The sequence below is a fragment of the Xiphophorus maculatus genome, chromosome 3 (genome assembly GCF_002775205.1).
Source record: "Xiphophorus maculatus strain JP 163 A chromosome 3, X_maculatus-5.0-male, whole genome shotgun sequence".
NCBI lineage: Eukaryota > Metazoa > Chordata > Actinopteri > Cyprinodontiformes > Poeciliidae > Xiphophorus > Xiphophorus maculatus.
In genome coordinates, this window is record NC_036445.1 from 19,169,509 (window position 1) to 19,197,131 (window position 27,623).

The following is a 27,623-nucleotide window of genomic DNA, read 5'->3' on the forward strand; positions in this document are numbered from 1 at the left end:
CATGTTTATGTCATGTAATGTCAGTCTTAAGCACACCCCTTCAAATAAAGTGTTACCAAAAGAGGATTTGAAATAAGAAATTCTGATTGAATTTGGTATTTTGTTATTTTAAAAACTTTTGTTCTTTATAATACCAGAATTTGAACATTACTTTATATTTTTTTCTATCTGATGACATCGTTTAAAAAATATTAAATGAGGTTGTGATCAATTGCTTAGTACATGAGTGTACTTTTCACCAAATACTTTTTTACTCCAAGATATATACATTTTCCCAAAGCAGTTAACCTGCTGTATATAGTTGAAAGTGTCAGATATATCATAGTTGTGTTGTCAAAATAAAAACTTGTTTACAGGTCTATTCATAAGCTTGTCAGTCTGTGCTGTCTTAACAGAAATGGGTGAAAGGTCCTTCAGAGAGGAATTTTCCTCATTTCTCTTCGTCTTCAACACAAAACAGATGTGAGCTCCCGGGTTCTCTGAAACCACCCCCCACCCACTCCCTGCATTGTTCCACCCTTTGTGTTCCCCCCCACCTACTTCTTTAAAAAAGCTGCATCTGTGTTTGTCCCTCACTCATATCATCCTGAGGTCTGGCTATGATGATGGACTCTGCACTGCTGCTGCTTCTCCTCTGGGCTCTGATTGGAACGACTTCCCCTCAGGCTTCAGGTAAGGCTCATCTTCAGAGAAAATCACAGTTTACTAAATGAAGTATAATAAAAACATATATCGGCACATCTTATTGTGTCAATAAGACACATTACATTTGAATGTAAGCACCAAACTCCTGGAGTTTGCACTAAACACTCTTTTGCAAAACGTCCTAAAACTAGCATTTTGATCAGGTGATTGCAGATTTTTAAAAGTCTTCTATTTATAATATCTACATATTTTTTCTGTGTTAATGTTTGTGCATAAATGCAGCTGTGTAGGAATTTCTTTTCCTCACTTTCTAGTATTTTCGAAAAGTTTGGGTCCTGGCATGACCCTCGCTTCTTGTTCTGGAACATTTTTAAAGTTGTACGAAACTGATGCTAAACATGCGCAGCTGTCAGTGGAAGATGTGCAGAGAAGGTGGTTGTGGCTGCACATACAGCGCTTTTGCAAAAGTATTTTTACTCATTGATTTATTCCACATGTTGCCACTTTGAAACTATTTTATTGGGGTTTTGTGTGACAGAGTAACACATTGTGGTCTGTAAATTAGGAGGAAAATGATACATGGTTTTCAATATTTTCTACAAATAAAATCTCAAAAGCATGGCGTGCATTTGTATCTAGCTGAGTTGCTGCTGTGTATCTGCGACTCATAGATCAGACATAGAAACTGTGCACATCAATTTTCAAGCCTATCCACTGATGTCCAGTTGGATTTAGATCTGGACTTTGACTGGGCCGCTCTAGCCCATGATTAGATCTAAACCTTTTCATTGTAGCTGTCTGTCTTTGTGTGCTGTTATTTGTTGTCTCTACATTTAGATTCCAATATTACTTTGTTTTTAGCTCTATCCATCTTTCAATAAACTCAGAGAAGCTTCTTTGCCTCTGCTGAAGAAAAGCATCTCCAGAGCATGATGCTGCCAAAAACATGTTCACAATAGCAAACCTCTTGCCTTCAATAATGCCTTTTTTTTGGCTTTGTCTTCTTCTATAAGAGACAGATTGTTGAACACAATTGTTGTGTCTACAAATCTTCAGGGCTCCTGTAGCTCCTCTGTGGTTGCTATGGGCCTTTTGGCTGCTTTTCTGACAAATGCCGTCTTCGCACAGTCTTTTTTTTTTTTTTGTCCAGACGGCCATGTCTTTGTAGGTTTGCAGTTGTGCCAAACTGTCTCTACTTTGATGGATTAAAACTGTGATCTGTGAGATGCTGTTTGTTCATTAATGTTATATTCTCTCTGGCTTTCATTGCAGCTGCATTTATACTGAGATTAAATTACACACAGGTTGACTCTATTTACTAATTAGGTAACTTCTGATGCTTGCTCTGACTTTTTCTCTTTGTTTTGTCACCTAAGAGCCATATCAACTAAATAGAAATTTGTGGTTGTACCTTGTGAAAATGTGGAAAAGTTCAATAAATATGAACACTATTTTAAGGAATAGACTGTTAAAATAAAGTGCAGTTATAAAGATAGAGATTTTCAGATTAAACATGATTAGATAAGAAGGAAGACCGAAAGCTGAACAGAAGGGATTAAACAAAACCCACCATGGAAATACTCATTTACTCAGCCACCCACGCAAATGTTTCCCCCATCCAAAAAGAAGACAAAAGCAGAGCTGGCAAACAGGATCTCAAGATGTGAACAATCGTATGACTGATTGGTGGTGTGTGATGAGTGTTGGTGTCACAGCAGGGCCGTGTGTGGAGAGACTTCAGGGAGGAGAGAGGAAAACGAGAGCCTGTCCTCGGACCTGCAAATCTGACGCAGAATGCGGCAGCAAGCGCCAATGCCTGTGTGACGGCGAGTGTGGTCTGAGTTGTGTGGCTCCAGGTAACTGGATTCATTACGATTCACTGTGAAAAGCTTTATGCGCATGTGTATCTGCATCTGCAGGGGTGGCTCTTGCTTGAAAGGAGACCTGGGCAGGCTCTTTCCGCTGCAGCCCCCGAAATCAGAAATAAACAAAGTTCTGAAGAAAAAAAAAAAAACAAATCTGTGAAAAATCTTCTCACTGTCAGGTTATGCGTTTTTTAAAGTAATTATCAATATTGTGAGCTTACAGCCCCACATTTTTATCCAAATGATCTTATCTGGACAGACACATTTCTTCCACACACCCGACTGTTTTTAAAGCAATATTAACTTGATAGAATCAGACAAGATTGTTTTTTTTTTTTGCAATATTTAAAAAACAAGAAGTTTTTTGTGGTTTTATTCTCTCATGAAGAAAATATTTAATCAAAGTTCTGTTCTACGTCTGTCCACTCTATGTTTTGTGGTTTTCATGTGTTTGTCCAACCTCGCCTCTCCCCTTTTAATCATAGTTAATCAACATTTTTTTTTATAAATATATATATATATAAATATATATATATATAGTGCTTCCAATCTGATACTAAAAACCTCATCAGCTTTTCTGTTGAGGCCCCGGTCTAAATAGCGCCTTGGGTGGTGAGCCCAATCGCACATAATAAAATCCGCCTCTGTGTATCTTAGCCAACTCACAATCTTTTTCTTTTTTTTTCTGGAGAATTAAATAAAACCCAACAATCCCAACACCTCAGAAAGCAGAACACAAGCTTTTATTATGTATGTCATAAAGTAGGGCATTGTAATTGCAAGCAATTTAGTTATACAACCTCATTAGTTCTCTTTTAAAGTGATTCAGCTGTAACTGTTTTCTTTGGTTAACATCCAACACTTCCTAAGAATTGTTTTGTTCCCGACCCTCTTGGTTTCTCTCCTCCCCTCCTCGATCTTCTCCCTCTGCCCTCACCCCAGGTCGTACTTGTCCCTGGCCTCTTCACTCAAATGAAAACTTGGTGTTTCGCCTCGTGTCGGCCACTCCTTCCTTCTCCGCCCTGCTAGAGGTCCACTGCAAGCCGGGCCTTACGTTGCCTGATGGCTTGGATGTCACGGTTCGTCGGTGTCAGGGTGACCGACAGTGGAGTGGGGATGAGCCCATCTGCGCAGGTGGGTTTACTGTTCATTTTTTATATGTCCAGAAATGTACAGAAAAGGTTTGTTTGTCTTCTTTAGTTCTGATACTTTAAAAATCGAGTTTGTGGCTGTTTTATGGCCAAGGACTGAGCATTGGAGTTTGTGTGTTGACACCAGATGGGGAGAAAAAGAGAGAGGCAGATAAACATGACTGGAAACCCCCCTGTGAATGTGTCAACTTAAACGTGTTGCACAACTGTGACCTATTCTCCCCATCACCATGTCAACCAGAGCGTTCAGAGACCCAAGATTTTGCTGCTGAACTGTTAAAGCAGCCCAGTCTCTATCAAGCTGTCAATGGTCTTAATGAAAACAGACTTAATACAAGAAAAGCTTTTTCTGAATGAATCTTATTCACTTTCAGTCAATACCAATATTTTTTAGTCAAGCATTTCACTCTTTTTAATCTACAGCTTTGTTCTGAAATATGCTTCCTTCGGACTAAAGAAAAAATAGCGGAAAATCAAACTATTTGTATTTTTTCTCAAGGAAGGTAGAGTGAAAACCCCATAAATATTATTCCTTGACATCTCTAAAGTCTGTGGTTCAATTCATGATACTAAAATACTAATGCATCTTTTCTCTCTGTTCACTTCCTGCCTGAAAACTGTAAATACAGGCCTCCAAGCATCATTTCAAATACAATTTCTTTGGTTAGAAATATACCAGGCAGACCTCACTGGAACCCAGGATGAATCTGTGACACCCCTGACCTTTTTTCTTTAATGTTTTGTGAACCCAACAGGTTGCTTTTTTCTCCATTTTCTTTTTCTGAACCAACAGCAAACACATAACAGCAAACACAGCAACACATAACATCTCTGGTCTGTGATCATAAAGGGATGCAATTCTCCTTTCAATCTAAAACACAGAAGATGAAGTAAATAGATTATCTAGATATTTATTTATTTATTTTACTTCTTAAAGATATTTTAAATAACAGTGACCTTGAGTGGATTAATGTGTGTCGAGCTGATTCATTTAAAAAAATGTGTCAGCTAAAGTTGAAATATTTGAAATAACTGATTATTCTGCACTGACTAAACACAGATTCCTGAGCGATTCTAGTTGCACAATAGAGACAAATCTTAATATGAATTATTATTATTATTATTATTTTTTTTACTTTGGTATCTGAAGCATCTGTTGGAACTTTTTAATAGTGATTAGGTTTGGATTGTGCACTTTTAAAGGGGACAGCATAATTTTAAGCACAAATTTCAGGGAGACCACACTGGAAGGGAGAATAAATCTTACTTTGTATGACATTCAAAACCTTTTTTTTTTTTTTTTTTTTTACAAATCTAACAATGCAACAAGTCAATTCTCCGATACCTGCAAAGCAAACTTTGCCTTAAATCAACATAGCTCTGTAAAAAAAAAAACAAAAAAAACATTGCACACTTTCGCTCTGGTGTATTTCCTGAGTTTGTCCTTTATGTGCATGTGAATTCAATGCGTTTGTTTCTGCGGCCACGCAAAGGAACAAACGAACAAAAATCTGCGAGTAAACACGAAAGAAGTCTCAAATTTAGCATCGTCCACAAAATGACAAGCAATTGTGCTAAAAACCTGCTTCACAAGTACAAATTGATCGAGAAATGTCAAAATGTTTTACAGAGGGAGTTGCTAATATGTGCAAATTGCTCTTACGCTTTACGGGTGGGATGTTACACAACAGACACAAAAATATACTCTTGCAGTTCTAGATATTTGTGGACTGTCGCTCTCTTTTTTTTCCATCTGATGAGCTGCAGTTGCAAATGGACACAAATTCAGAAAATATAAGAGTCCAACAAAATGTCAAAATGTTTTTCAGTCAAACCGGCTTTTCACAATCTGGACAGGTCAGAAAATATCCTGGGGTTGTGAGCTGCACTGTGGTGGACAAAATATAAAACATTTTGCTTTGTTGCTTAAACATGTTGAGAATAAGAGAGTCAATCAAAATAATGAGACGACTACAGCACCAAAGTAAAATATATCTGACTTTCAACGACTTGTTAGTTTGACAGCGTACATTTTGTGTTTAACTCAGCCGCTGTTTGTGAACCATTAGTGCCTTTAAACACATGAGGAGAATTGCACATACATTGCATCAAATTAAATTAATAGTTAAGTAGTTAAGTTAACTTGAGCATCAAACAGATTCAATTTCAGAGGTCTTTCATTTTTGATTACTTATAACCAGTTTACTCTCAAAATATAAAAAGCAATTATTCTGGCTTCAAATAAATTAGTCTTTTATTGCAGCAGGACAATTCCACATTTGACGTGTTTCATCTGAGTCCATTTATTCTGTGTGGAGACAAAACTGAGTAACTCAAAGATTTTGTCGTTAAAACTTGAGTTTGTGTTGAGTTTTAGTTTCCCCCACAAGCGTTAGACCTTCTGTTTATACCAACCAGGTTGTTTGGAGCCTTTTCCCCCCACAACATCAGCAGTGGGAGTTTGCTAAGCTCTTCAGTGCCTTCACTGGAACCACATGTTTTGATCAACACACATTAAAGTTGAGGTTTTCAACATCATGACAACTGTCAGGCATAGTGGTGGATCTGTCAGGCTATGGGCCAGATTGTCTTTTAAAGAACCATGGGAAGAAACATCTTTTAATTGAAATCTTGTGAGTTTGAGTATAGCTTTCTGCAACCAAATGGGCAAGGCACTTAACCACAGGTTTCTTTCCCAGAGACGAGAGTTGAAACTGAAGCAGTCGATGGATTGGAGTGAAAGCAGTGAGGATGAGAGACTGAAGTATGAAAGCCATCTGAGTTTAGTCTTACAACTAGAATGTTATGACTTTACATTCACAATTTAGTCACCTGCAGGCATTTCAGTTTCACTGGTTTTGTTAACAAAGTAACTTTAGCTACTAAAATTATAGACTGAAAGATTTAGATGTATTTGATTTAACCATGAAGTTTGTTTCTGAATGCAAATGCAATAGATAGCTCCTAAAAGCAGGAACATTTTTCATTTTGAGGATTAGAATCTGTTTTTCATTCCCCTTTTGACAAAAAAAATTAATAAAAATGAAGAAGGAATATCTTCAGTGGTATTCCAGACATTTCAGTTTATTGGAGTTGTACTGGAGTCAAGAAGACTCAATCTCATTGGCTATTTCTGGAAGAATCCAGATCTGCACAATAGATTGAATACACATTACTGATGCTTGCGACATCTAATATTTTGATCAATTTCATGTTGCATTTACCCCCTCTATCCCAATAGCATATTTGACCGGTGTTGTTTCTGCACTGAACAAGCGATTTCAAATAATTTTTAAATATATTTTTCAGTATGAGATCATGCTGTTACAATAAAACATAATTTATTTTAAAATGTAAAATAAATCTGGATATTTACAACTGGGTGATAACTGCTGGAAGATACTGTATTTTATTTAATGTAAAATAGATTTTTTTGTGTAGTCATGTTTCTTAAAATATAGCAGGATGCACAAATCTAAAAAGGCTCATGAATAAGTAGAACCTCTAGTAATTTATCAGTACTTATCTTGAATTTTCCCTGACTATCTTTGGTCAACTTGTCACTGTTGTCAGTTTTTACCATCTGAGACAGACCGCATTAGCCACGCACCTCCAGCTGCACTGAACTTGCTCTCTGAGGAAAGTCCTCATCTGAGCTGCTTTCTGTCTTAAAATGTGTATTTCATCTCTTGGAAGACGTGAAATCAGGATAAAATCGTCGGCTCGCTCTCTGCTGCAGAGAGACGGGCAGAAGGTAGGTGGGTTCTGAACGTGTGAGAGTGTTTGCGTTGTGTGTTGGTGTGAGTGAGTTGATCCGTGTCTGTTGTGAGGCGGTGGGCAGCGGGTCCCTGTCAGAGTGTGTGCCTTGTGCACTGTTTGCGTGTGTGTGTGTTTACCAGGAAGGTATTTTTCCGGATAGATTGGATGTGTTAGAGGGGTGGGCTGCAGATGTGTCACACTGTTTGTCTGCATGTGTGTCTGTGTGTGTGTGGGCGACAGATCACAGACGGGAGAGTCAGAAAGCTCTCTTGCTCATGCTGCTTCAGGCCTTTCTCTTCTCTGTCCGTTCCTCCTCTCCTCTCATCTCTTTCTGGACTCATCCTTCTGCATCTGAGGCCTCCGATAAGGTCTCTCTCCACAATAGGAGCCAAGGACAGGCGTGCAGCTTCAGGGTGTTTAGTTTGCATAGCGTGGATATACCAAGGTACATGTTTGCACGAGTGAAACCCCATAACCAGATCCGTTTTAGTCAGAATGATGCATTTTCTTCGCCGTGTTTCATTCAAATGTGCTGTATTGTAGTTTTTAAGGAGATGAATCTGATATACCTGTTTCACTGCAGTTTGGTGCCAGAGACTGTGAGTGGGGGCGGCAGCCAGCAGTACGAGGCAGGAGAGGGGCGGTATGAGAAAACAGAACTTGGCATTCGGCTCTCATCTGACTCCAAAAAAAAAAAAAAAAACAAAGAGAAAGAAAAATCTCCCTCTCCCATAGGTGCCTTTACATTCTTGTCTCAGTGTTTCTCCATTTCAGAGGCAGAGATCGTCCTCAGGCGAGAGCAGTCTCTGCCTTTCAAAGCTGCGTTCCTGTTCAAAACTGCTCCGGTCACTCCAGCCTCTCTCTGCAAAGCACCACTCTTGATATTTTTACTTGCACAAGCGTGAGGCTCTCAGCTGCGGGAACGATCAGAGCCAGGAGTTATACAACCTGAAAGCTTGGAGAGGTTTGAGGCGGTGGTTCACCTGCATGTCAAACTTTGGTTTATTACCTAAGACAGGTTATTTCTACTGAAATAGAATGAGACGTTGGGTGAAACGCCTCTGTTGGGTCGCAGGAGGTCTGGGTTAAACAAAACAGGTTCCAGGATATATTGGGTTTACATTGGAATGCAGTTTAGTAATACTACAGGGTTGTAGAGATGTGTACATTCACATGTTTTCTTTAAGTAAAAGGAACAAAGTTGCAATAAAACTCAGCACCCAATAAAGTTACCGAATTAATGCAGGGTAAAAACTCTGGCAGGTTTTGTGGTTCTGCAGTGCTTTGGCTGAGACACATTTTGTGACATAATAACCACAAACCTCAATGCATTTTATAGGGGAGGCTCTCTGATGGTCCATCTTTCACAACAAATACAACTGTTTCATCTGTTAGGCGGTGTTTCTACTACTATTGCACATCCATAGGCTGATGCTTTTGCTCTATTTCCTTTGCAAAATACTTGAAGTTCATCAGTAAGACAGGATCGACAGTGTTTACATTGATTAATTGTCAATTCTCTGCTGCCCTCCACCATTCAAAATGGAGGAAATCATCGAGCCTGGCACAAGTCGCTCAACCAACTCAACACACCGGAGTGCCAACTCTCTTTTGATTGCTGATTAGATGCACTTACGCCCCCTTTCTAACGCCATCCTGGGCAAACGCCCGTATGAGCCATGTGTAAAAGGAAAACTGTTTGTTCGTGTTACTTTACAGGAGAATTTTCTCATGTAAATTTCTGCAACTAACAATTATTTTTAACTGATTATTCAACCGATTAGTCTGACAATTAATCAAGCAGTCGTATAAAAAATTACATTCTGCCTTTTTTAATACACAATGTTAGAAATTAATTAAAAGATGCAAATATTTTATTGCCTAAATTGCAGTAATGTGGCATTACTACTTTACTTTGCCACTTGAGGACTTTTGGGAAGAACATATTAACAGACAAAAGTTTTTTATCTTAAATGAAAAATGTATATATTTTTTGTACAGTTTTGCTTTAATTAATGCTCTGAATGACTTGTCCTGTTAGCAAATGGTTGTTTTTGAGTCTCTGTTCTCCAGTTAACAATTAATCGATTACTAGGTTAGTTGACGATTAGTTCAATAATCGATTCATCATGATGAATCCGATTAATCATTTCAGCTGTAGAATTCGTTATTTGAAGACCAGTGGCGAACCTGTTTCTTTGCACATGAATGAAGTGAATAATGTCCTAAATTTGCTCAGATTTGATCACAAATGATGTAATTGTAAATATTTCCTATCACTCTTTCACCTTCTTTGACGCCTCCTACTTTTTCCTTGAACCACAGAGGCTCAGTCACCTGGACACACTCCTCCTCCGACCTGCCCTTTGCCAGAGGAGGTGATCAACACCTTCAGCATCCACGGCGACGCCTCTGTGGGGACTTCAATCCGCTACAGCTGCCTGTCTGGGTGAGCGAGTGTGGCTCTGAGTTACACAGAAAGGAGCGGAGGAAGTGATAGATGGAGTGTGAAGGAAAGAAAAGAGAGGGAGGGGGCAAGGCTGGTGTGATGAGCGATGAATGGCAGGGAATACATTTTGATCTCCCAGCTGATCATGCCTCCATTGAGCTAACTAGGTCATTACAGTCAAATCTTGTATCGACTTCCCTTTTACACACTGAGTCATCTCACAGGAAAGGATGAGCCAGAGTGGATGTGTCAGCCAGAGCTGCTGCACTCATGCTCACACACACACTTTAAATGAGACGCACAAGCAAAGGATGCATTCACACTGTTTTTTAAATATAATTTTTGTGCTTCATGAAGCTCCTTAGTTGGCATTACTGCATGTGTCATCCTGCCATCTGCTTCCTTCACTTTTCCCCTTTTCCCACCCTGCAGGGCGGATGTAGTGGGGAGCAGGGAAAATTTCTGTCAGGACAACCAGACCTGGATGCATCCTCACCCGGTCTGTAAAAGTAAGTGTGCAGACTGACCACAGTGTGTGTGAGTGTGTGTGTGTTACATCCACTCCACTCTCAGCAGGACTTTACACACTTCTGAAGGTTAGTGAATAATGTGTGAGTGAGTGAGAGACTGAAAATAGGTGTTAGTTTGGAAACTGCAATTTTTTTTTTTACACTATCAGCGTGGTGTAAAATAAAAATGACACACTCACACACCCATCCTTGTTCTTCTATGCAAACTGAGGACTTTGGATTGACTTCCATTAATTTTAGTAGCTGCATTAATAACCAAGAGATTTTCCATAAAAGTAACATTAACCCAAACTTAATTCACACCTTACCTCTAAATCTAACCTGTAGAGCAGAGTAGAAATGTAAAAAAAAAAAAAAAAAAAAAGTCGCAAATGGCCTCCCTTTGTAGGTAAACATTGTGAAAGTGGTCCTTTATGTATATTATATACAAGTAAACACACATATCATACCTCTAAGCTTAACCTCTGACCTTAAACAAGAGGGTCCATTGAATTACTACTGGACTGTGGTCCCCAAAAGGCTCATCAGTCTTCAGAAAGTTAGTAAATATACCAGAAATGGTCCTAAATAAAATAGCTGAACAATTACACACGCGCACACGCCAACCCTTCAAGCGCCAAGCTTTGCTTCAAAGTCCTCTCCTGCCCTCTAGTGGTCAAATCTCGAACTGTCTGGATTGACCGACAGGATGGGAAAAAACATCCATGTAACTCCATGCTGAAAGACAAACTGGATCCTTCCTGCAAGGCAACGGTGCTACGAACTGTAACACTGTGCAGCTCTACAGAGACTTGAATTAGTTTCGCTATAAAATCAACTTGGTAACAGACAGCTTGTCGGTCCAGTAAAGATGTCCATAAATGCAAAAATGCAGCATCATTACTCGTTGTAAAAGCACAAAACGTTTTTTTTCAATCAAACAACTTATCTTTCAAGCCATTCCTCATTTCCCACTCAGAAAACATTCTTTAAAAAAGCAGTATATATTTTTTTTACATATAGAATATACAAAATTTACAATGATTTAACTGCCTCTATGAAATTGCCTTGAAGACATCAAGTAAGCAGAGGTTATTTTATTCATTCCTCACAGAACCTCATGCAACACCCTTATTAATTTTGGTTGCCTTGAGTCATTCATCAAACGCTCTGTTACAAATTTGTGAGTCATTATGCACTCAGATGTTAAATTTAATAAACGCAGCAGCTCAGTTTACAAACAAAAAGGGTCTTCTAGTTCAAGCAAATAACAAAATATAAGCCAGGTTTGTTGAGGCATGACTGAGAGAATAATACAGGCCTTTATCTGCAGTTTATGTGGGTGTCAGTCACGTATCCCTTTCAGCTTATTCAGAATACTGCTGGTACACACCAACATGAGTACATCTCACCTCTTCATTGACTCCCTTTGTGTCAAGTAGTTTATTTTAATGTGCTAATATTAGCCTTTAAATGACTAAATAATCTCGCTTCTCTCTGCTTTACTCTAACTTTCCTTTCCTTTGAGGTTCAACCAGCTGCTTTTAGACCAAAAACTTGGCAGAAACTGAGAGGAGATGGAGCTTTTTTCTGTTGTGGCTCCCAAACTTTGAAACACGTTGTCTTTAAAAATTAGTGTGAAAATAAAACATGCTGTTTTTAGTTTCTCTATTCTGTTTAATCAAGTATTTTAACATGGCCTCCTTCAGAATAACATGATATAAATTGAAGTAGTTTGGCATTTTGTCAACTCCATCAGAGTTTTTAACTGACAGCGTGACTCTTGTTGACAAATCTCACTTAAATGTGCAGTTAATTCATTTCAATGTATTTTACATAAATGGCATTACTTCACACGTATCAAGTATTTCTTTTTACTCACTAGTGTCACCACCTTCAGTTCTGCATCAACTCCGTCAGGTGGACTTTATGTTGTTTTTTGTTTTAAATAATATTTCTTTTGTTTCTTGAGAAGCATTTGTCTGTAAAATTGAGTAAAAATATCACTAATTGGGTCATTAAAAAAATATTTTAGATTTATTTTTGTCAGATGGTGTTGACAAAGTTCTGGGTCAGGTCCATTAAAAAAGTAATTTTCAAAAAGATGCTGCAACTAGGAGCCTGCACCTTTGCATCTTTACATTTCCAAAACATTATTTGTCATATTTGTGTACATAAGCTTGAGGAATTATTAAAATAATTTGGGGAAAATTTAAACCCATTTTGTCCCACTTCTCAAAAATCACTGGTTTGTTTTTTGTGTGGGCATGTCACAGTAATAATTTTTTCTGTTTCAGTAATTATTGCGATAGACAATATTATTGTTGTTTTTAGACCATTTCTGAGTATTATGTTGATAATGGCATGATAATGCTGTTCTCTCAAAGATGAATACACAATAATTTACTAAAGAACACTTAACACTGGAACTGGAAGATATTTTAAATATCCAAATTAAAACACAACAACCAAAATCAATAAATTAAACGGAAATAAACGCACACAACTGACATCATAAACCATATTATTATGTTTATGTACACAAAATTGTCCTTCAAAAAATATTAATCATTAGAATGGAAATTATTGAGCTCATTTTAATTTATCATATGATTCATTGATTAATTGTTTATTGTTGCAGGATTGGCTTTATATCTTGGTTTTTGTCTTAAATGTATACGGCAGTTTCCGCAAACCTCCTGTTTTTAAAAAAATAATTAGATTTGAATTTTTGGATTTCAATTCAAATTCAAAAATACTTTCAATATTGTTGTAATCGATATTCATTCAAAATTCTTCACAGGTGAATATTTGTCATGCATTGGGGCTCGACTTTCTTTGAGCTGTTTGTTACATAATATTTTGTATTAAATTTTTCCCAACATTTTCTCATCATAAATTATTATATGTTTAATTTTGCGTAATTTTTTTTCCCATTCAGTACTTTTCTATTGCAAAGTTAATACTTCAACAACAATAAAACCACTCTGCCTTGTAGAGTTGTTCTGCCAACCTCCGAAGGAAGTGCAGCAGGGCTACGTGGTTGCAGTCCAGAAGACTGAGTATGAGGTCGCCTTTGACATCCACTATCTATGCAAGAAGAACTACCGGCTGGATGGACCCCAGAAGATCACCTGTCTGTCAAACGGCAGCTGGAGCGCGTCTCCACCACACTGCCGAGGTGAGGAGCAGATCGGTGTGTCTGGGTTCAGGGAAACCTGGAATTTCTGAGAATAAACATGTAAATGTCTTCGTGACGCTTTCATATTTTCGCAACGCAGCTCGCTGTGTCATCCCTGCTGAGCGGAGTCGTGTTGTGATTGGTGGAGTGAAGCGTTGGCCGTTTGATGTCACGGACGCCATGGTTCCCCACGGGGAAAACGTGACATTCTACTGCAAACATCCCAAGAAGCAGTGCAGCTTCACCGCAGCCCAGGCCTGCTTTGACGGGAAGCTGCAGACACCAGAGTGCTACCTTGGTAAACCCAAACAGGCTGTTCCGGTTATTTGCACGAGAACATCACAACCTTTACTACGTCAGAGATTGCTTTATTTCTTATTTTAAACGACAGACCAACACGTCTCGAACTATTCCAAAGTAGTTCCTAATTATTCTGCTGCTGGAAGGTGAACTTCTGCCTCTTCAGCCTTTTACAGACTCTGTTTTTAGCTCACATTGAAGAGAAGCATCTCCACAGCTTGATGCTGCCACCACCATGCTTAGCCACTGGTATAGCATGTGGAGATGATGCATTCAAGATGATGTACACTTTTCATTTTTACCCAAACACATAACTTTTTGCTTAAATGTTTACTTTGGTCTCCTATGTCCAGAGCTCCTTCTTCCACATGTTTGCTGTGTTCCTTACATGAGTTTGTTTAGTTTATATGACTTTCATAAGCATCAGAGGAAAATACAGATAAAACACATACAATGACTAAAAGAGACTGTGAGTTTTCATGAAAGGTTCCTCTTGGAAATTAGCTTTCCTCTGATCGGCACGTCACACTTGGATTATTCTCAAAATCCATCACCCAGTGGCTGGTAACTAATCATTTATATATAGATCAGTGACTATACTGAGTGTTAGGGTCAATTGGAGCAGAAAATAAAGAATGGATGTTTATTTTTTTTGTGGATTATTTTTTCTTTTAAATTACAGATTAAAGGTTAAAAGTCAAAGAGTCATTCAGAGAATAAAGCTGCAATGTTGATAGAAAAAAATTGTCTTTCCTGGTTAAAATCAAAGTATTGGGAATAAAGTGGAAATAAAATCTTGAAGAGATGGCAGAAACTGCTGGGTTCTTCTCAAGCAGGTTTGATGCTTCACAGGATGTTCATATGCAGAAAGAGAAATCATTTCTTAGTTATTAGATCTTATTCTACAGTATAAAGTTTCATACTCAGTTACACACGGCCTGGCCGCCACAGGTCTTTACACCAGTTTCACTTCAACTTTACTGCTTGAGTAGCTTGTTTTGCTTTCGTCCCATCATGTTGTCTTAGATCTAAAATGGGTGAGCAAAAAAAAAACTTCCTTCCTGTAATACTCTGTCAGCCATGTGCTTTTGACTTTCCTTCTTTTTAATCTACATGTGTGATTTCATGTTTGCATCAACCTGCCGTGGACTGCAGATGGAAATTAGCTTTACTATCCTTCTTGTCTGGCCTGTCAGTTTAGTAATATGGATGTTTTTTTTTGCTGCTCTGTGTTGGTCCGTCACATAAAACTGGTTAATGTTTAAAAGTATTTGAATATTGTTGCCAGCCGCTTATATCTCTCTTCTTTTATCTTTCAGAGCCTACATGGTTGCAGTACAAACTCTTCCCACATCGGCTGGTGTCAGAAATTGAAACATGTGCGCCCGGTGACGTGGAGTGATTACCCAAGATCTCAACCCGCTAAGACATGCATCCGTTTAAGAACTCCTCCTGAACACTCAGCACAGCTTCATGTACTTTAATTATGGTCACCTAGATATTCTTTGTTCAACATCTGTTAGTTTTCTTGCACACTAATCAAAAGTCATTGTTATTACATTCAAACATTACAAGTTATATTCAAATCCTGCTGCAGCTTGAGTTGCTCCATACGGTAGAGACTGTAATCATGATATATGCAGTGGCGGTTCTTGGTTGAACAGCACCCAGGGCGAGTCGCTACCCTGCTTCATCTGCCACAAATGCCCTCAGATCTTTTCTATGATTTCAACAGTTTCAATCTGTTTTAAAGAATGTTTGCAGTGTAGAACGATCCAGACCAGACTTGATCAGGATGTTTGCTCTTGAACTGGAGATGACCAAGAGGAGTACAAATTATTTACAAAACTCAAATTGCAAATTAAATCCAAACATTTGCATAATCAGTACAGTCAGATTTTGTTACCGCACAGAATGTAGTTACTGAGAACTCTGGAAATTCAGTCTGGAAAAATGGGGGATATTGACATTAAAAATGTGGTGGAATTGAATGTTTAAGGTATAAAACTTACCTATGAAGTGAACTCCAGGTTCACTGTGAACCTATGGATCTGCAGGGATGGGGATTTGTGAATGGTAACTAGATGAGCAGATAGATAAATCAATTGACCGATGCATTTAGAGAGCTTGTTTCATACCTGGAATATATTTAAATCAAATTGCAGACTAGAGGGTTGTGATACTGCATATTTTGGTATTGATCCGATACCAAATAAATAAGGGGCCAGTATTACCAATGCCAATATTGATCAAAATATTTTTTATTATGCAAGTTTAATATATCAGACCTCTAACATTTAGGTGTTTTTGTGTTTTTTTCCCCCCTTTTAAATATATTGTTAAAACCTTAGAAAGAATTTGTGAAAAGTTTATAAATGTCTACAAAATACATAAGAAACATATTAACAAGATCAACAGAAACAGCATAACAAAACTAATTTGTGTGCACTGTTTCCTAAAACACAGTGTAAAAAGTGCAATCAAAACAAAGTCTTTTTGAGGGAGATTAAATGGGATTTCATTAGGCAATCTGAAACTAAAATATCAATCTTACGCACTAGTATTGATCTGATACTGATGCTGACTTAGTATTGACATTATCAGTAATTTGGATTGTTCTGCCTGACTCTATTGCAGACTGTTAAAGGTCGGTGTGAACAGGATTGCTTCTGGTATAACTTTTTCTCCTTGTGCCGCCCTGAGACTGTGCTGTCCTGGTAAAAGAGCCACATTGTCCACATCAAAAACCGCCACTGGATGCATGTATAGTTCATTAGTAGATTATATATTATCCATGAACTGACTCTGTGATATGTTTCACTGTGAGATCTTTTTTTTCCTGCTCAGTCTGAGACATCAAGCCTGCGGGGCTTGTGAGTTTTATATTTTTGATGTTTAAAATAAAGGAAAACGACGTGAAAACGATCCGCTCTCTGGCTCTTTAATGCCACATGATGAAACCCTCCTGTGCTGCAGGTTCAACAGTACTCATAGGCTGAACATGGCTACTGCTCGGACCCGGTAGGCTGCGACACCATAGCAACTCCCTTTGACCCCTCCCTCCCTCTGCATTCGCAGCATCACCCCTTTTTACACTGCACAGTCATATTTGGTCCTCCGGAAATATCCACAGCTCGGGTAAGCCAGTCCCAATGCAGCGAGAGTATGGGTGGAGAATAGTTGGGGTTTTTTTTTAATGCAGTGTTTTTAAATGTATGTAAAGCGTGTCCGGTCCATCCAGGCGCCGGCGGCTGCTGGACAAGCAGAGACACGAATTAGGCGGACAACGCGCCGGGAAAGTTTGCCCCCGAAGCTGCGCTCTCGGCGGCTCGGACCTTCGGCTCCATAAAATGGCTGGCTGTAGGTCCGAGGAAGCTGCGGTACCGAGGAGGACGGGATCCGCTCCGGCTGCGAACTGACACGTTTCCCCCCTGCTCCGACTGACGCGATTGTGATGCTGCTGTCCCAGGTCCGACAGCTGTCACAGCGCACACGCTCCCTTAGAATGAAACGGTCATTTCGGACCTAGGGCTGTGCGTAATGGCGTCCTCCACGGACAGCTCGCCTCGGTTTTATCCCCAGCAATAATTTAGAACAGCCACATGCTGCAATCCGAGAATAATCCGAATAATATTCTGACGCGAAATCAACCTTAAGCGTTTTATTCGTGCTGCATTCAGGTTAATAGAATGGTGCTGGAAAATGCAAATTCTCTCGATCCTTTGCTCCGTTGCGTTTCGAGTTCAGTCTCTGTTGGTCATATGCTGAAGTTTAATTAGAAATAGAGCAAAAATAAACAGAAGGGGTAGCAGAAGGTTGTAATATTGGGTCATATGCGGCGATCCTTATTATTGAGGAAGAATCCTGCACGATCTAAATATCATAAAATGCCAAAATTGTGGATGAATATTGGCTTGACCCTTATAATAATAATAATAATAATAATAATAATAATAATAATAATAATAATAATAATAATAATAATAAAGAAATTTTGAGTTTTTGACTCGGTAATTTACTACATTCATTTTACTTTAATTTAATGTTGTTAACTGAACTTTCTAATGTCTATTTTTTTCTTTTATTTGATAGAAATAGGAATAGTTATGCCCCAAAATGGATTCTCAGTTGGCCTCAGTCCTGACAAGTGGCAGCCTGGAAGTCCAAAATGGCAGCCAGTGTGCAGAGGCACCGGGGCCCGTGACAGAGGTCGCTTTGGACCCAAAGGATAAAAAAGTCCCACCCAGCACCAAACCGGGTAACCTCAAAACCTGCTCCGTCAAAGCTGCGGTGACCATCATCAGGAGAGATGCTCAAACAGTCAACGGGGAGCAGGCAGAGGTGGGCGGGACATCGGAGCCGGTCTCTCAGGAAACCAGTAAGATTGCTGGGATCAGGCAGCCAATTAGAGTGAAGCCTGGGGTGCCGGTCCTGGGGAAGCAACCAATAAGGATCAGAATTGTTGTCCCGCCGCAGTGCAAGAGGCCAATCACGAAATGTGCCATCAGCCAGACCAAAGACTGTGCTGGGTCACATTTGAGGGGACCTGCTTTGGTTTCTGCTGGAGGACTAATCACAGAGAACAGCAGCGGTCAAATCCACATATCAACTGTTAGGAATAAAGAAGAGTTCACTGAAGATGCCCCAGAGGCAGAGGGAAAAGTTAAAATCACACACATGGAAGGGTCAGAGACTGACCTCATCTCAAACACTGTTGCATTTAAATTATTGAGCCATCACTGGATTAAACAGGAACCTACAGAGACAGAAATGGAGCAAAATATTCCTCTGACTGTGCAAGAAGTGGACTGCAGGTCTTTGAGGATGTTCAGGGAGGAGGAGGAGCAGACGGAGCCGCTGGATCTCAGTCTGCCCAAGAAAAGAGAGAGGACCTGCGGGCGCTTCCTGGAGGACCTGAGCTGTGAAAGCCCCCTGATCATGGAGGTGGATGAATTCGAGGGAGACGGAGACAGAGACATGGTGGAGGAAGACAGTGATGAAGGCTCTGAGGACTTTTCTACTTCTGTCCTCACGTCTCTGTCTTCAGAAGACTGCGACAATGAAAACCTCCTCCTCATTGACGACCAGGGAATCCCATATACGCTCAGTCCGGAGGGACTCAAAGTGCCGCAAATCGATGCTTCCATGTTGGGGAAGCTTCAGTCGGATCAGGTTCAGGTGGAAGAAGAAGACGGGTCATCGAATTTGGCAGGTTCAAGCTTTAGCCAAAGTTTAGAGAATGCACTAAATGCACCTTCTGCCAGTGATCAGCCACCACAAAGCAGTGATCAGATACAACTGCTGACAAACTCTGACGCTCCAGCTGCTGCAGAGTTGAATGTTAAAGCTGCTCAGGAGGCTAATCTAGCCGTGCTCCCTTCACTGTCCAGCCAAACCATCCAGATCCTGACCAACCCTTCAGCCAGCGCCCCTCTCCTGCTGCTATCTTCCTCTCCGTCGCCTCAGCTCTCCTCGCTTCCCCTCTCAGTGACCTCACCGGGTGCTTCCATGCCCATGTTGCTCCTCCTCTCCTCTGTTCCTGCCACATCTACTGATCCCACCTCTACCTCCACCCCCATCGCTGTCCTCGACCCCTCCACTGGTCAGCTATCCCAGGTTACCACTGCCTCGGCTCAAGTGTCCCTTCCTTTGCCTTCAGGTCAGGTCAACTCCCTCGGATCGGCTCTTCCCACCTTTCCTAACCCCATAATCAGACTGGACGCCGGCAGCTCTCCCCTCATCCTGTCAGGTGTTAACAGCGTGACCTCTGGCCCCGTCCTCACATCCTTCGCTATCCCTACTCCCACCATGGGTCTGCAGGACAGCCATCTTATCCAAACTCAGATCTGCTACTCTCAATCAAACCCAGGAACTGAAGCCATATCTGATGAAGAAGTCACCAGTGAAAACAACAAGCCATCAACTTTTGGAGCCCCTCCTGCACAGTCGGAGTCTCCGACATGCGACCCCTCCGCTACGGAGGCAGAGGCCCGGTCTCCGGACTCTGAATCCAAGTTTGACTCTCCAGATCTCCACTCAGAGCATCTTCCTCTGGACGACCACCTTTACTTCTCCAACAGCACAGCTCCTCCCCCTCAATCTCCTTCCCCTCCCATCGGACCCCTTCTCCCGTCGGGCAAACTCGACTCCCTCGACGCCCTCGACCCCCTCTCTCCGGCGGAGTCTCCCACCAACCTGGGCTCTCGCAGGGTGCTGTGTTGCCAACTCTGCCCGCGGATCTTCTTCTACCTCTCCGACCTGGAGCGGCACGCCATCACACACTCTCAGAAGAAGCCTCATGTCTGCCAGCAGTGCGGCAAAGCCTTCAAGCGCTCCAGCCATCTGCAGGTAACTATAGTTTCATTAGACGCACAGCAGGAGGATCATCAGGCGTCAGTTTTAAGGGATGGCACAACTTATTACAATGATTGTTTTTCTCTGTAGGGAACAGCAGAAACAATCTTGAACAGACCGACGCAGCAAAGATTTATTACTACTGATTAATTTGCCAACATATTTAATAAACGCTTACTTAAACTGCTCACAAATGACAGAAATCCATCTCTGCAGGACAAAATCTACACCTTTCTGTTTATAAAAGTAGCTGAAATTATTAAATGGTTTTACAAAGTGTTGCAAAAACACAAAATGTTACTTTATATATTTTTTTGTCTACTCCAGCGGTGTGCAAACTGTTTATCACATGGGCCATTATTGTTGAATCAGAAATTCTAGCATGTTAAGAAAACAAACTAAAAAAAACAAAAATCAAGAAAATAATGTAGTTTTTCTTGGAAAGGGATCTTATTCATTGTAGATCCAGAACTTCAGAAGGATCTTGCACATTTTCTGTACTCTAAGAAAAGCATCTAGTTTAAATTGAACAAATTTATTCTTAGTTATAAGAAGAGGATTTGGGTCACCCTCCTTCAAAAGGCTTGCCATATTCAGCAAAATTTTATAAATTAAGTAAAAGTTGATTTGGTGCAGCAAAGTCAGTTTTCCAGTAAAATTCTCTGACTCTGAAAACGTGGTGATAAAAAGACAAATACTTTGTGTTGTACTGAACATTAAGTCAGTAACACTTTCACTCTAATTACAGGTAAAACGTCTCTATCTGTATCAACCACCTGCTGAATTGGTTTGTATCTTTCAGAATGGAGAGTCACACAAAATTAGTCCAAGGATCACAAATGCCCTCCGGGCCGCACTTTGGACACTCCTGTCCGAAGTTTCTAATTCAAATATTAAGATATATTTGAAACAAGACAAAACTAACTTACAACAAATTTTTCAACAAGATATAGGAGCTTGTTTTAAGCTAACAATTCCCTAAAATTGATGAAAAAATAATCTTTCCACTGGCAGATTTGATCGCTATACGACATGGGAAAATGGGATGGTTTTATGACAGACTGCTAATCTTTTACAAAAAACCCAAACACTCAAATATGAAAATATAAATATGTATAACACGTATGTTCTGCTCTTTAGAAAAAGCTAGAAAACCATAGATTTTCAGGCCTGATGTACACACAGGATGTCCCCTGCATGTTACATTATGATCCATCGTTGAGTCTCACTACTTTTCCACAAATCCCATCTAAGCTCCCAGTGGATGTTGCTATGGAACCTCGCAACTCTTTACCTCTTCCAGATCACATTATTTTCCTCTTAATTTGCAGCAGAGACGTTTCAGAGCCCGGATGCTGGTGAAAATGCTAATGAGGAAGCAGCAAACCAAAGCTGCTTCCTCATTAATAAATGTGATTGCAGACTATTATTTAGCTGTTATTTTTTTCGATCTACTGGAGGCACAGAAACAGCTAGAGGTGGTGTGTAATTCTCCAAAATAGTGTTATTTGTTTTCCAGCTTAATGAAACAAATGGGATTTTATCCTTTGTTTTCCAGGATATTCTTTCTCTGCTTCTCCAGGCTCTACAGTTTTTACCTTTGTCTCCAACTTGCAATATTAGGTTTAGCCTGGATCTTTAGGTTTATGGGGCTGCGGTTAAACAGCTGCAGCTTATTAAAATGTCAAACCAGTTTCCAGTCAACATATTCATATAGAGTTATGTTTTTCTGCTTCTGTTTGAATCGTTTAGTGCAACTTCATGTTGGAGTTGACCAGGTGGACGTATAGGCCTAGTTATTTTCAGAAAATTATATGAAGGAAATAAGGTTTTGAGTTCACAATTATTATTATTATTATTATTATTATTATTATTATTATTATTATTATTATTATTATTATTATTATTATTATTATTATTATCAACTCAACATTTAAAAATACCATGTATTCAACCTTGTAATGGCTCAATAGTGAACAATATTTTAATTTCTTGACACCAGTTTCAAAATTTAAACCCTAGTGTTGGCTCACATACAGTCGTTTTTTGAACCAGTTAACTCAAATAAGTGATTAATTGCTTTCAGACTCATAAACAAATGAAAAAACTGCAATGTGACCTGAATGCAGCATGTAGCGCAGCACATTATAGAAATCTAGTGGAGTAGAAAGTAGATACTTCATGTAAAATGTAGTAGAGCAAAAGTAGAAAGTACACACAACTAAATCTGCTGAAGAAGTAACAAAATATTTATACTTTGCTACATCCAGCCACTGTAATGTGACAAAATGTAAAGAAAAATCCTTGAATACCTTTGTATTGCATCAGAAATCTATTGCGCCTGCTATGAAAGTTTATAATTTCTTTCAACAGAGACACAAGCACATCCACACGGGCCAGAGGAACTTCGTGTGTCCCATCTGCTCCAAACGTTTCAGGGAGGCCGGCGAGCTGCAGCGCCACCAGCGGGTGCACACCGGAGAGAAACCCTACCAGTGCCAGCTCTGCCACACTCGCTTCGCGGAGCGCAACACCCTGCGACGGCACACCAAACGCAAGCACCCGTATCACCAGGTGGCGGTGGAAATGCTGAACGAGAGAAAAGAAAGAGGAGACGGAGTGGGAGGGAGGCAGGAGGAAGAGGAGAGTGCGGAGTGGTACAGCTCTGCCGTATCCACCCTGGATAACTCTGAGTCTGAGGAGGACGCTGCAAACTGAAGGAAGAGACACTCGCCATCACTTTGGGTCTAAACCTCGATTTTTAAAGAAGAGAGCACTTTCAATGTGTATTCCAGTTTTAGATGTAAAAGGCATTAATGTGCATTAATCCCATTCCAATTGATGGGCCAAAATCAAACACAGGAAGACATTACCTTAATTTATTGCTTTGCAGATAAAGGGAATACTCATATGAGTCTAAAGGTTATTTAAAATATCAAAATGAAATGATGCGTTTTCATGCAATCTGATAAATCCCTAAAGTGCTCAGAAAAGAAAGATTATTTAGTCTAAGCAGCTCTCTGGGGGCCATGGGAAAAAATGTCTCTTTTGTGTTACCTCGCAATAGGTTTTGTGTTCTCGCAATAATGTACTGATCAGTTCATGCAGGATAATTGAATACTGAAAGTCTTTCTTACGGTGGCCACCGTACTTTCTGCTATAATATAAGATTTTCGTAAGGTTTCTCCATGTATATTGGTATCTCGTTTGTGAGATATCTGAAGTTTTATATCTTTTTCTTTAGGATAGAAATGCACCACAAACATATGTGCAACAGCAAAACAGGCCAAACATGAGCTTTCCATCTCCCTTCTAAGACGTAAACACATTTTCCGTAAGAAGGAAAGAAAGAAAAACTGCGTCCAAACTATTTGGACTATTTCTGAGTCATTTTCACTGGGTACTAAAGTCATATCTGACCATTTTGGTTGTCTTTTTGTGTTACACAGACATAAACATGCAGTGAGTAAATCGACTTTCAATCTGTTTTTGCACCAAAGAGTTAAGGGTATATGAACACGTTTTCACTGAGTCTCTTTAAATGGGTCTGTATTTGAAATTTTAAATTGACATCTGTGACTGTGTACAAAATAGACCAGCGGACGCAAAACTTATTGCGATGTAACGCAGAAGAAAAAAAAGTTCTCCATGTCCCCTAGGGGGCGCCGTAGATCATGCTTTAGTTGTACATAGAAAGAGAAGTATTTGTAAAAGCTGCACTCCTGCACTATCTCATCTGGAAGATGTAAACTTTCCTACCGTCTGAGACACTGTGAGTTGTTTGCACTTGTTTGATTTAAATTCAGAAATCTGTTTTTTCTTCTTTTATTTAGATGACTGTTCTGATTTCATCCATATTCAGTAAGAGTTTGACCAAATGTTTTTGGGATATTCTAACACTACATTTCAGATTTCTTTTCCAGAAATGATTTATGCTAATTTATTGGAATAAAATATTTGCAACTGTTTTTGTGTTTGTCAACATCTTTGTATCGGTTTTCACTTTTTCCCCCCCCCCCAGTTTATTTTGCTTTGTCATGCAGCTGCTTAGCAGAATCAAGTGTTTGATTAACCTTGATTTTTCCTCAAATTCTCCTCCAAATGATGAGAAACTCGTTTAGATAACGAGCACCAGAGCAAGGGTCCGTATCGCTCTTCTAATTTAGGCTAATCCCTGGCCTTGATTTTCTTCACTACGTTAATCACCAAAGAGGAGGCTTTGCATGGATCTTTGTGATAAAAAAGATTAAAGATCGTGGATGGCTGAGTGTGCAAGCTGGCAGTGGCCACTTGGACTGCCTTCAGGGAGTAATTGAGTTAGGACGGCAGCCCTCTGTTTTTGGTGCTCTTTGAATTTTCTGCTCGATTTAAGCCATGAAGTCTACAGGAGCTGAGCTCAAGATAAGCCTTTAAGTACAGAATGGCTGAAATGACCCGACTGGGTCGTCATGGTCGTCCCTTTTTTTACTCCTCAGCTGGTCTTTGCACGGATAAAAGGAGCTCTGGGCTGCTGCGAGCGGCTTTGTTTGAGTTTGGTAAAATAATATCTACAGGGGGTCAGAGGAAGAGGTGGCAGATGTTCAAAGGTTAACTAACCAGTTTCTGCCATAATGGAGAGTAAATTTTAGGAGAGAAGTGAGAATTTGCTCCAATAAAACTGCAAACGCAGATGCCATGTTTTTGATGTTGAAGCAGACTAAAATTAAAGTGTTAAATAAGCAAAGAAGCAACTAATTAAAACAAATTTTAAAATAATCCACCAATAAGCATTTCAGTCACAAACACATAGCTGTCCAGGGGTTCAGAGTAACTTCAGTAGATTATGATCAGAAAGTACATTTTATTTAATACGTCTATTCATATACACACTATGCATTTATTACATACATTTAGCAATACTATTTCCATTTTTGTTAGTGGTTGTTATACATAATTCTACTTCCTGATGCCTCTGAAGATCAATAAACTGATATTTTTTAATTTTAAGTACACAGCGTATAAAAATGTATTCGCCTCTTCTATGCCTTCTTCTTCTTCTTTTTCTTCTTCTTCTAAACTTTTTGTCATTTAAGTTCAACTAAATAAAACAAAGATAACTTGATCTAATTCATGTAAAAGCATGAAAAGTGTGATCACATTCTTCTGTACAAGTTGATTTATACACCTTTTTGTTCTTAAATAAATTATGAACTGCTTTTTGTGTTTTCTGAGTTATGCTGTGTCTTTGTGAAACAACTATTTGAACCCATGTGCCACCAAAATGTCTTTATACCAGAAAAGAGGCATCATTCCCCCACTATCATAAACCTAAGTTGAGTTTAATATGCAGTCCTGAAACATCTTCTGAACCAGTTTCCTTTGGTCAAATTAGATTAAGATTGAACTTTTTAAAAGTTAATACCTTGGGTGATCTGTGCATGAAACAAAAGATGCATTTGAGGAAAAACTTTAACTTTAACCAGGTGGAAGATCTCTGATCCTGCTGGGTATTTTTCTTCCTAAGATCCTGAAAACCTTGTTAAAATTTCTGCATTCGGGAATTCTTTGAAATATGTGACCTAATCAAAGTCTAGACCAAAGTATAACAGGGAATATGAGGAGTGAAAAGTCTGATTACATATGTTTTTACAAATGTGACTGGGCTTGAGCTAGAAATCAGTCTCTAAATGTGCAAAGCACAGGTGTCCCAAAACAAGCTTGAATCTGTATTTACTGTGAAAAGCAGTTCTGCACAGTGAATTATGGGGATGAATACATAATTATGATGCATTTCTCAGGATTTTTCATTTTTAAAAAATCCTTTCATATCACAATCACACACTACTGTGTGTTCGTCTATTACATAAAATCCCAATGAAATGCATTGAGGTTTGGGGTTGAATGTTATGAACAGTGTATTTTCTCCTTCTGGCTCATTAGCACAGGAGCCATTTGTCTGACACTCAGTATTTATAACTCCACTGTTTGTTTATTTTTGCTCTCCCCTTGCCTCGTTGCAGTTCATGCAATGCTTTACCCACTTTCATTGCAAATTAATTTAACTTCTTTCTTTGAGTCCCCCACCTAAAACAAAAGCAGTGACAAGAGTCGAAACAAAAGGAAAGTGCTGCATTCGCACCACAGAGAGTTCTCTGAGAGCTCAGCCATTAAATCAGCACGGATCAGGAAGAAAGGGAACAAGTTGACACAAAACAGATTTTGTCCCCTGTAATTGACACCGCTGGAGCTGCTGCAACAATGACCCTACAAGGTGCTCTCAGCTTGGCGATGATGGTGATGGTGAATATTCAGCAGGCTGGGTGTGTGGCATCAGCAGTCCAGCTGGTGTATTGTGCAGAACATGGCCCTCCGTGTGTGTGCAGGTCCAGATTGCACGGAGCTTCAAAGTGCAGTGACTGACAGACAGATGGATGACGGACAGAGAGCGTGTTTGAAATGGGTGCGAGGTGAAACAGGGCAGCGGGCCTACTGAGTGGCAGGAGGCACATTGCCAAGTGATTGAAGCAATAAAGGTAGAGGAGGGAGGGGGGGATTGAGAATAGAGCCGGTGATAAATGAGCAGGAAGAGGCTGCAGATGTAATGAAGTGTTACAGCGGCCTGCTGTAGCTCTCTGTTCGCTAATATAAATGTTGGCCCTTCATAAATTCATACTTTCCTGTAATGTTGCAGCAGAAAGTCTCCTTATAGCTACTGAGAGACAAAATGATGGAGGCTAAACCAACCATGAATGTTTCTTTAACACCTGCTGTTGCGCAGCTGAACCATGTGGTGGCGCGCTTACACTTACGATGAGCTGCATGTTTGGCTCGTTCATCTGTCAAATGGTGGAGGGATACATACTTACGGCTGTGTGCTGAAGAACACTACGCTCTGCAGAATCAACGGAGAAAGACATAAATATGAAACCACCTGATTCTGCTTTTCTCACACTCTTTCACTCGACCAGAAGTCCCCCGCCCCTTTGATTTATTCATTCATTTTGCTATTCCGCATCATGTAAAGAAATCTGATACTTTAGAGGGAGAAGGTTAACTCCGTGCAAGTCTGCCTCTTCGTCAGACACAGTGCAGGATTTAACACCCTGCTGCGTGTGTGTGGGTGTCTGTTTGCATGTTGGGGGGAGGGGAGGAGGAGAAAGAAGGAGGGTAACAGGTGCTAATCAGAAAGGGAGTCCCGGCTGCAGAGGAGAGGGCATATCTGGGGTGGGGGACCAGAGAGGAAAAGCGATTACATCACCTTTCTAACAATATTGTGTCTCTCTGTCTTTGCAGCCGGTTTTTATTCATGTGTTTCCTTCGTGATAGTGTTTGACAAATGCAGAAGGTTTTCAGACTAACAGAGTGGGTGGGTGGCACCTGGAAGAATGGTTTTATCTTTAGCGATTTATTAAAGCGAGGCTCCCTTACAGT

General features: G+C 39.9%; 2 protein-coding genes across 4 annotated transcripts; both read left to right on the forward strand.

Moving 5' to 3' along the window:
• Positions 1-563: 563 nt before the first annotated feature.
• On the forward strand, positions 564-16,784 carry LOC102220584 (beta-2-glycoprotein 1-like). Of its 2 annotated transcripts, none has more exons than XM_023331157.1 (8): positions 564-672; positions 2,361-2,501; positions 3,453-3,644; positions 9,746-9,869; positions 10,302-10,378; positions 13,377-13,559; positions 13,660-13,857; positions 15,179-16,784. In XM_023331157.1, the coding sequence occupies exons 1-8, from the start codon at positions 600-602 to the stop codon at positions 15,259-15,261; spliced, it is 1,071 nt and encodes a 356-aa protein (XP_023186925.1). In that variant the 5' UTR covers positions 564-599; the 3' UTR covers positions 15,262-16,784. The 2 variants fall into 2 exon arrangements, with proteins under 2 accessions (XP_023186925.1, XP_023186926.1); XM_023331158.1 differs by having other exon boundaries at positions 566-672; positions 2,364-2,501.
• A 148-nt stretch (positions 16,785-16,932) lies between these two features.
• Positions 16,933-23,684, forward strand: LOC102220320 (zinc finger protein 236-like). 2 transcript variants are annotated; one of them, XM_023331156.1, is made up of 3 exons: positions 16,933-16,997; positions 17,952-20,207; positions 22,587-23,684. In XM_023331156.1, the coding sequence occupies exons 2-3, from the start codon at positions 17,976-17,978 to the stop codon at positions 22,929-22,931; spliced, it is 2,577 nt and encodes an 858-aa protein (XP_023186924.1). In that variant the 5' UTR covers positions 16,933-16,997; positions 17,952-17,975; the 3' UTR covers positions 22,932-23,684. The 2 variants fall into 2 exon arrangements, with proteins under 2 accessions (XP_023186924.1, XP_005798926.1); XM_005798869.2 differs by having other exon boundaries at positions 16,949-17,328.
• The last annotated feature ends 3,939 nt before the right edge of the window (positions 23,685-27,623 follow it).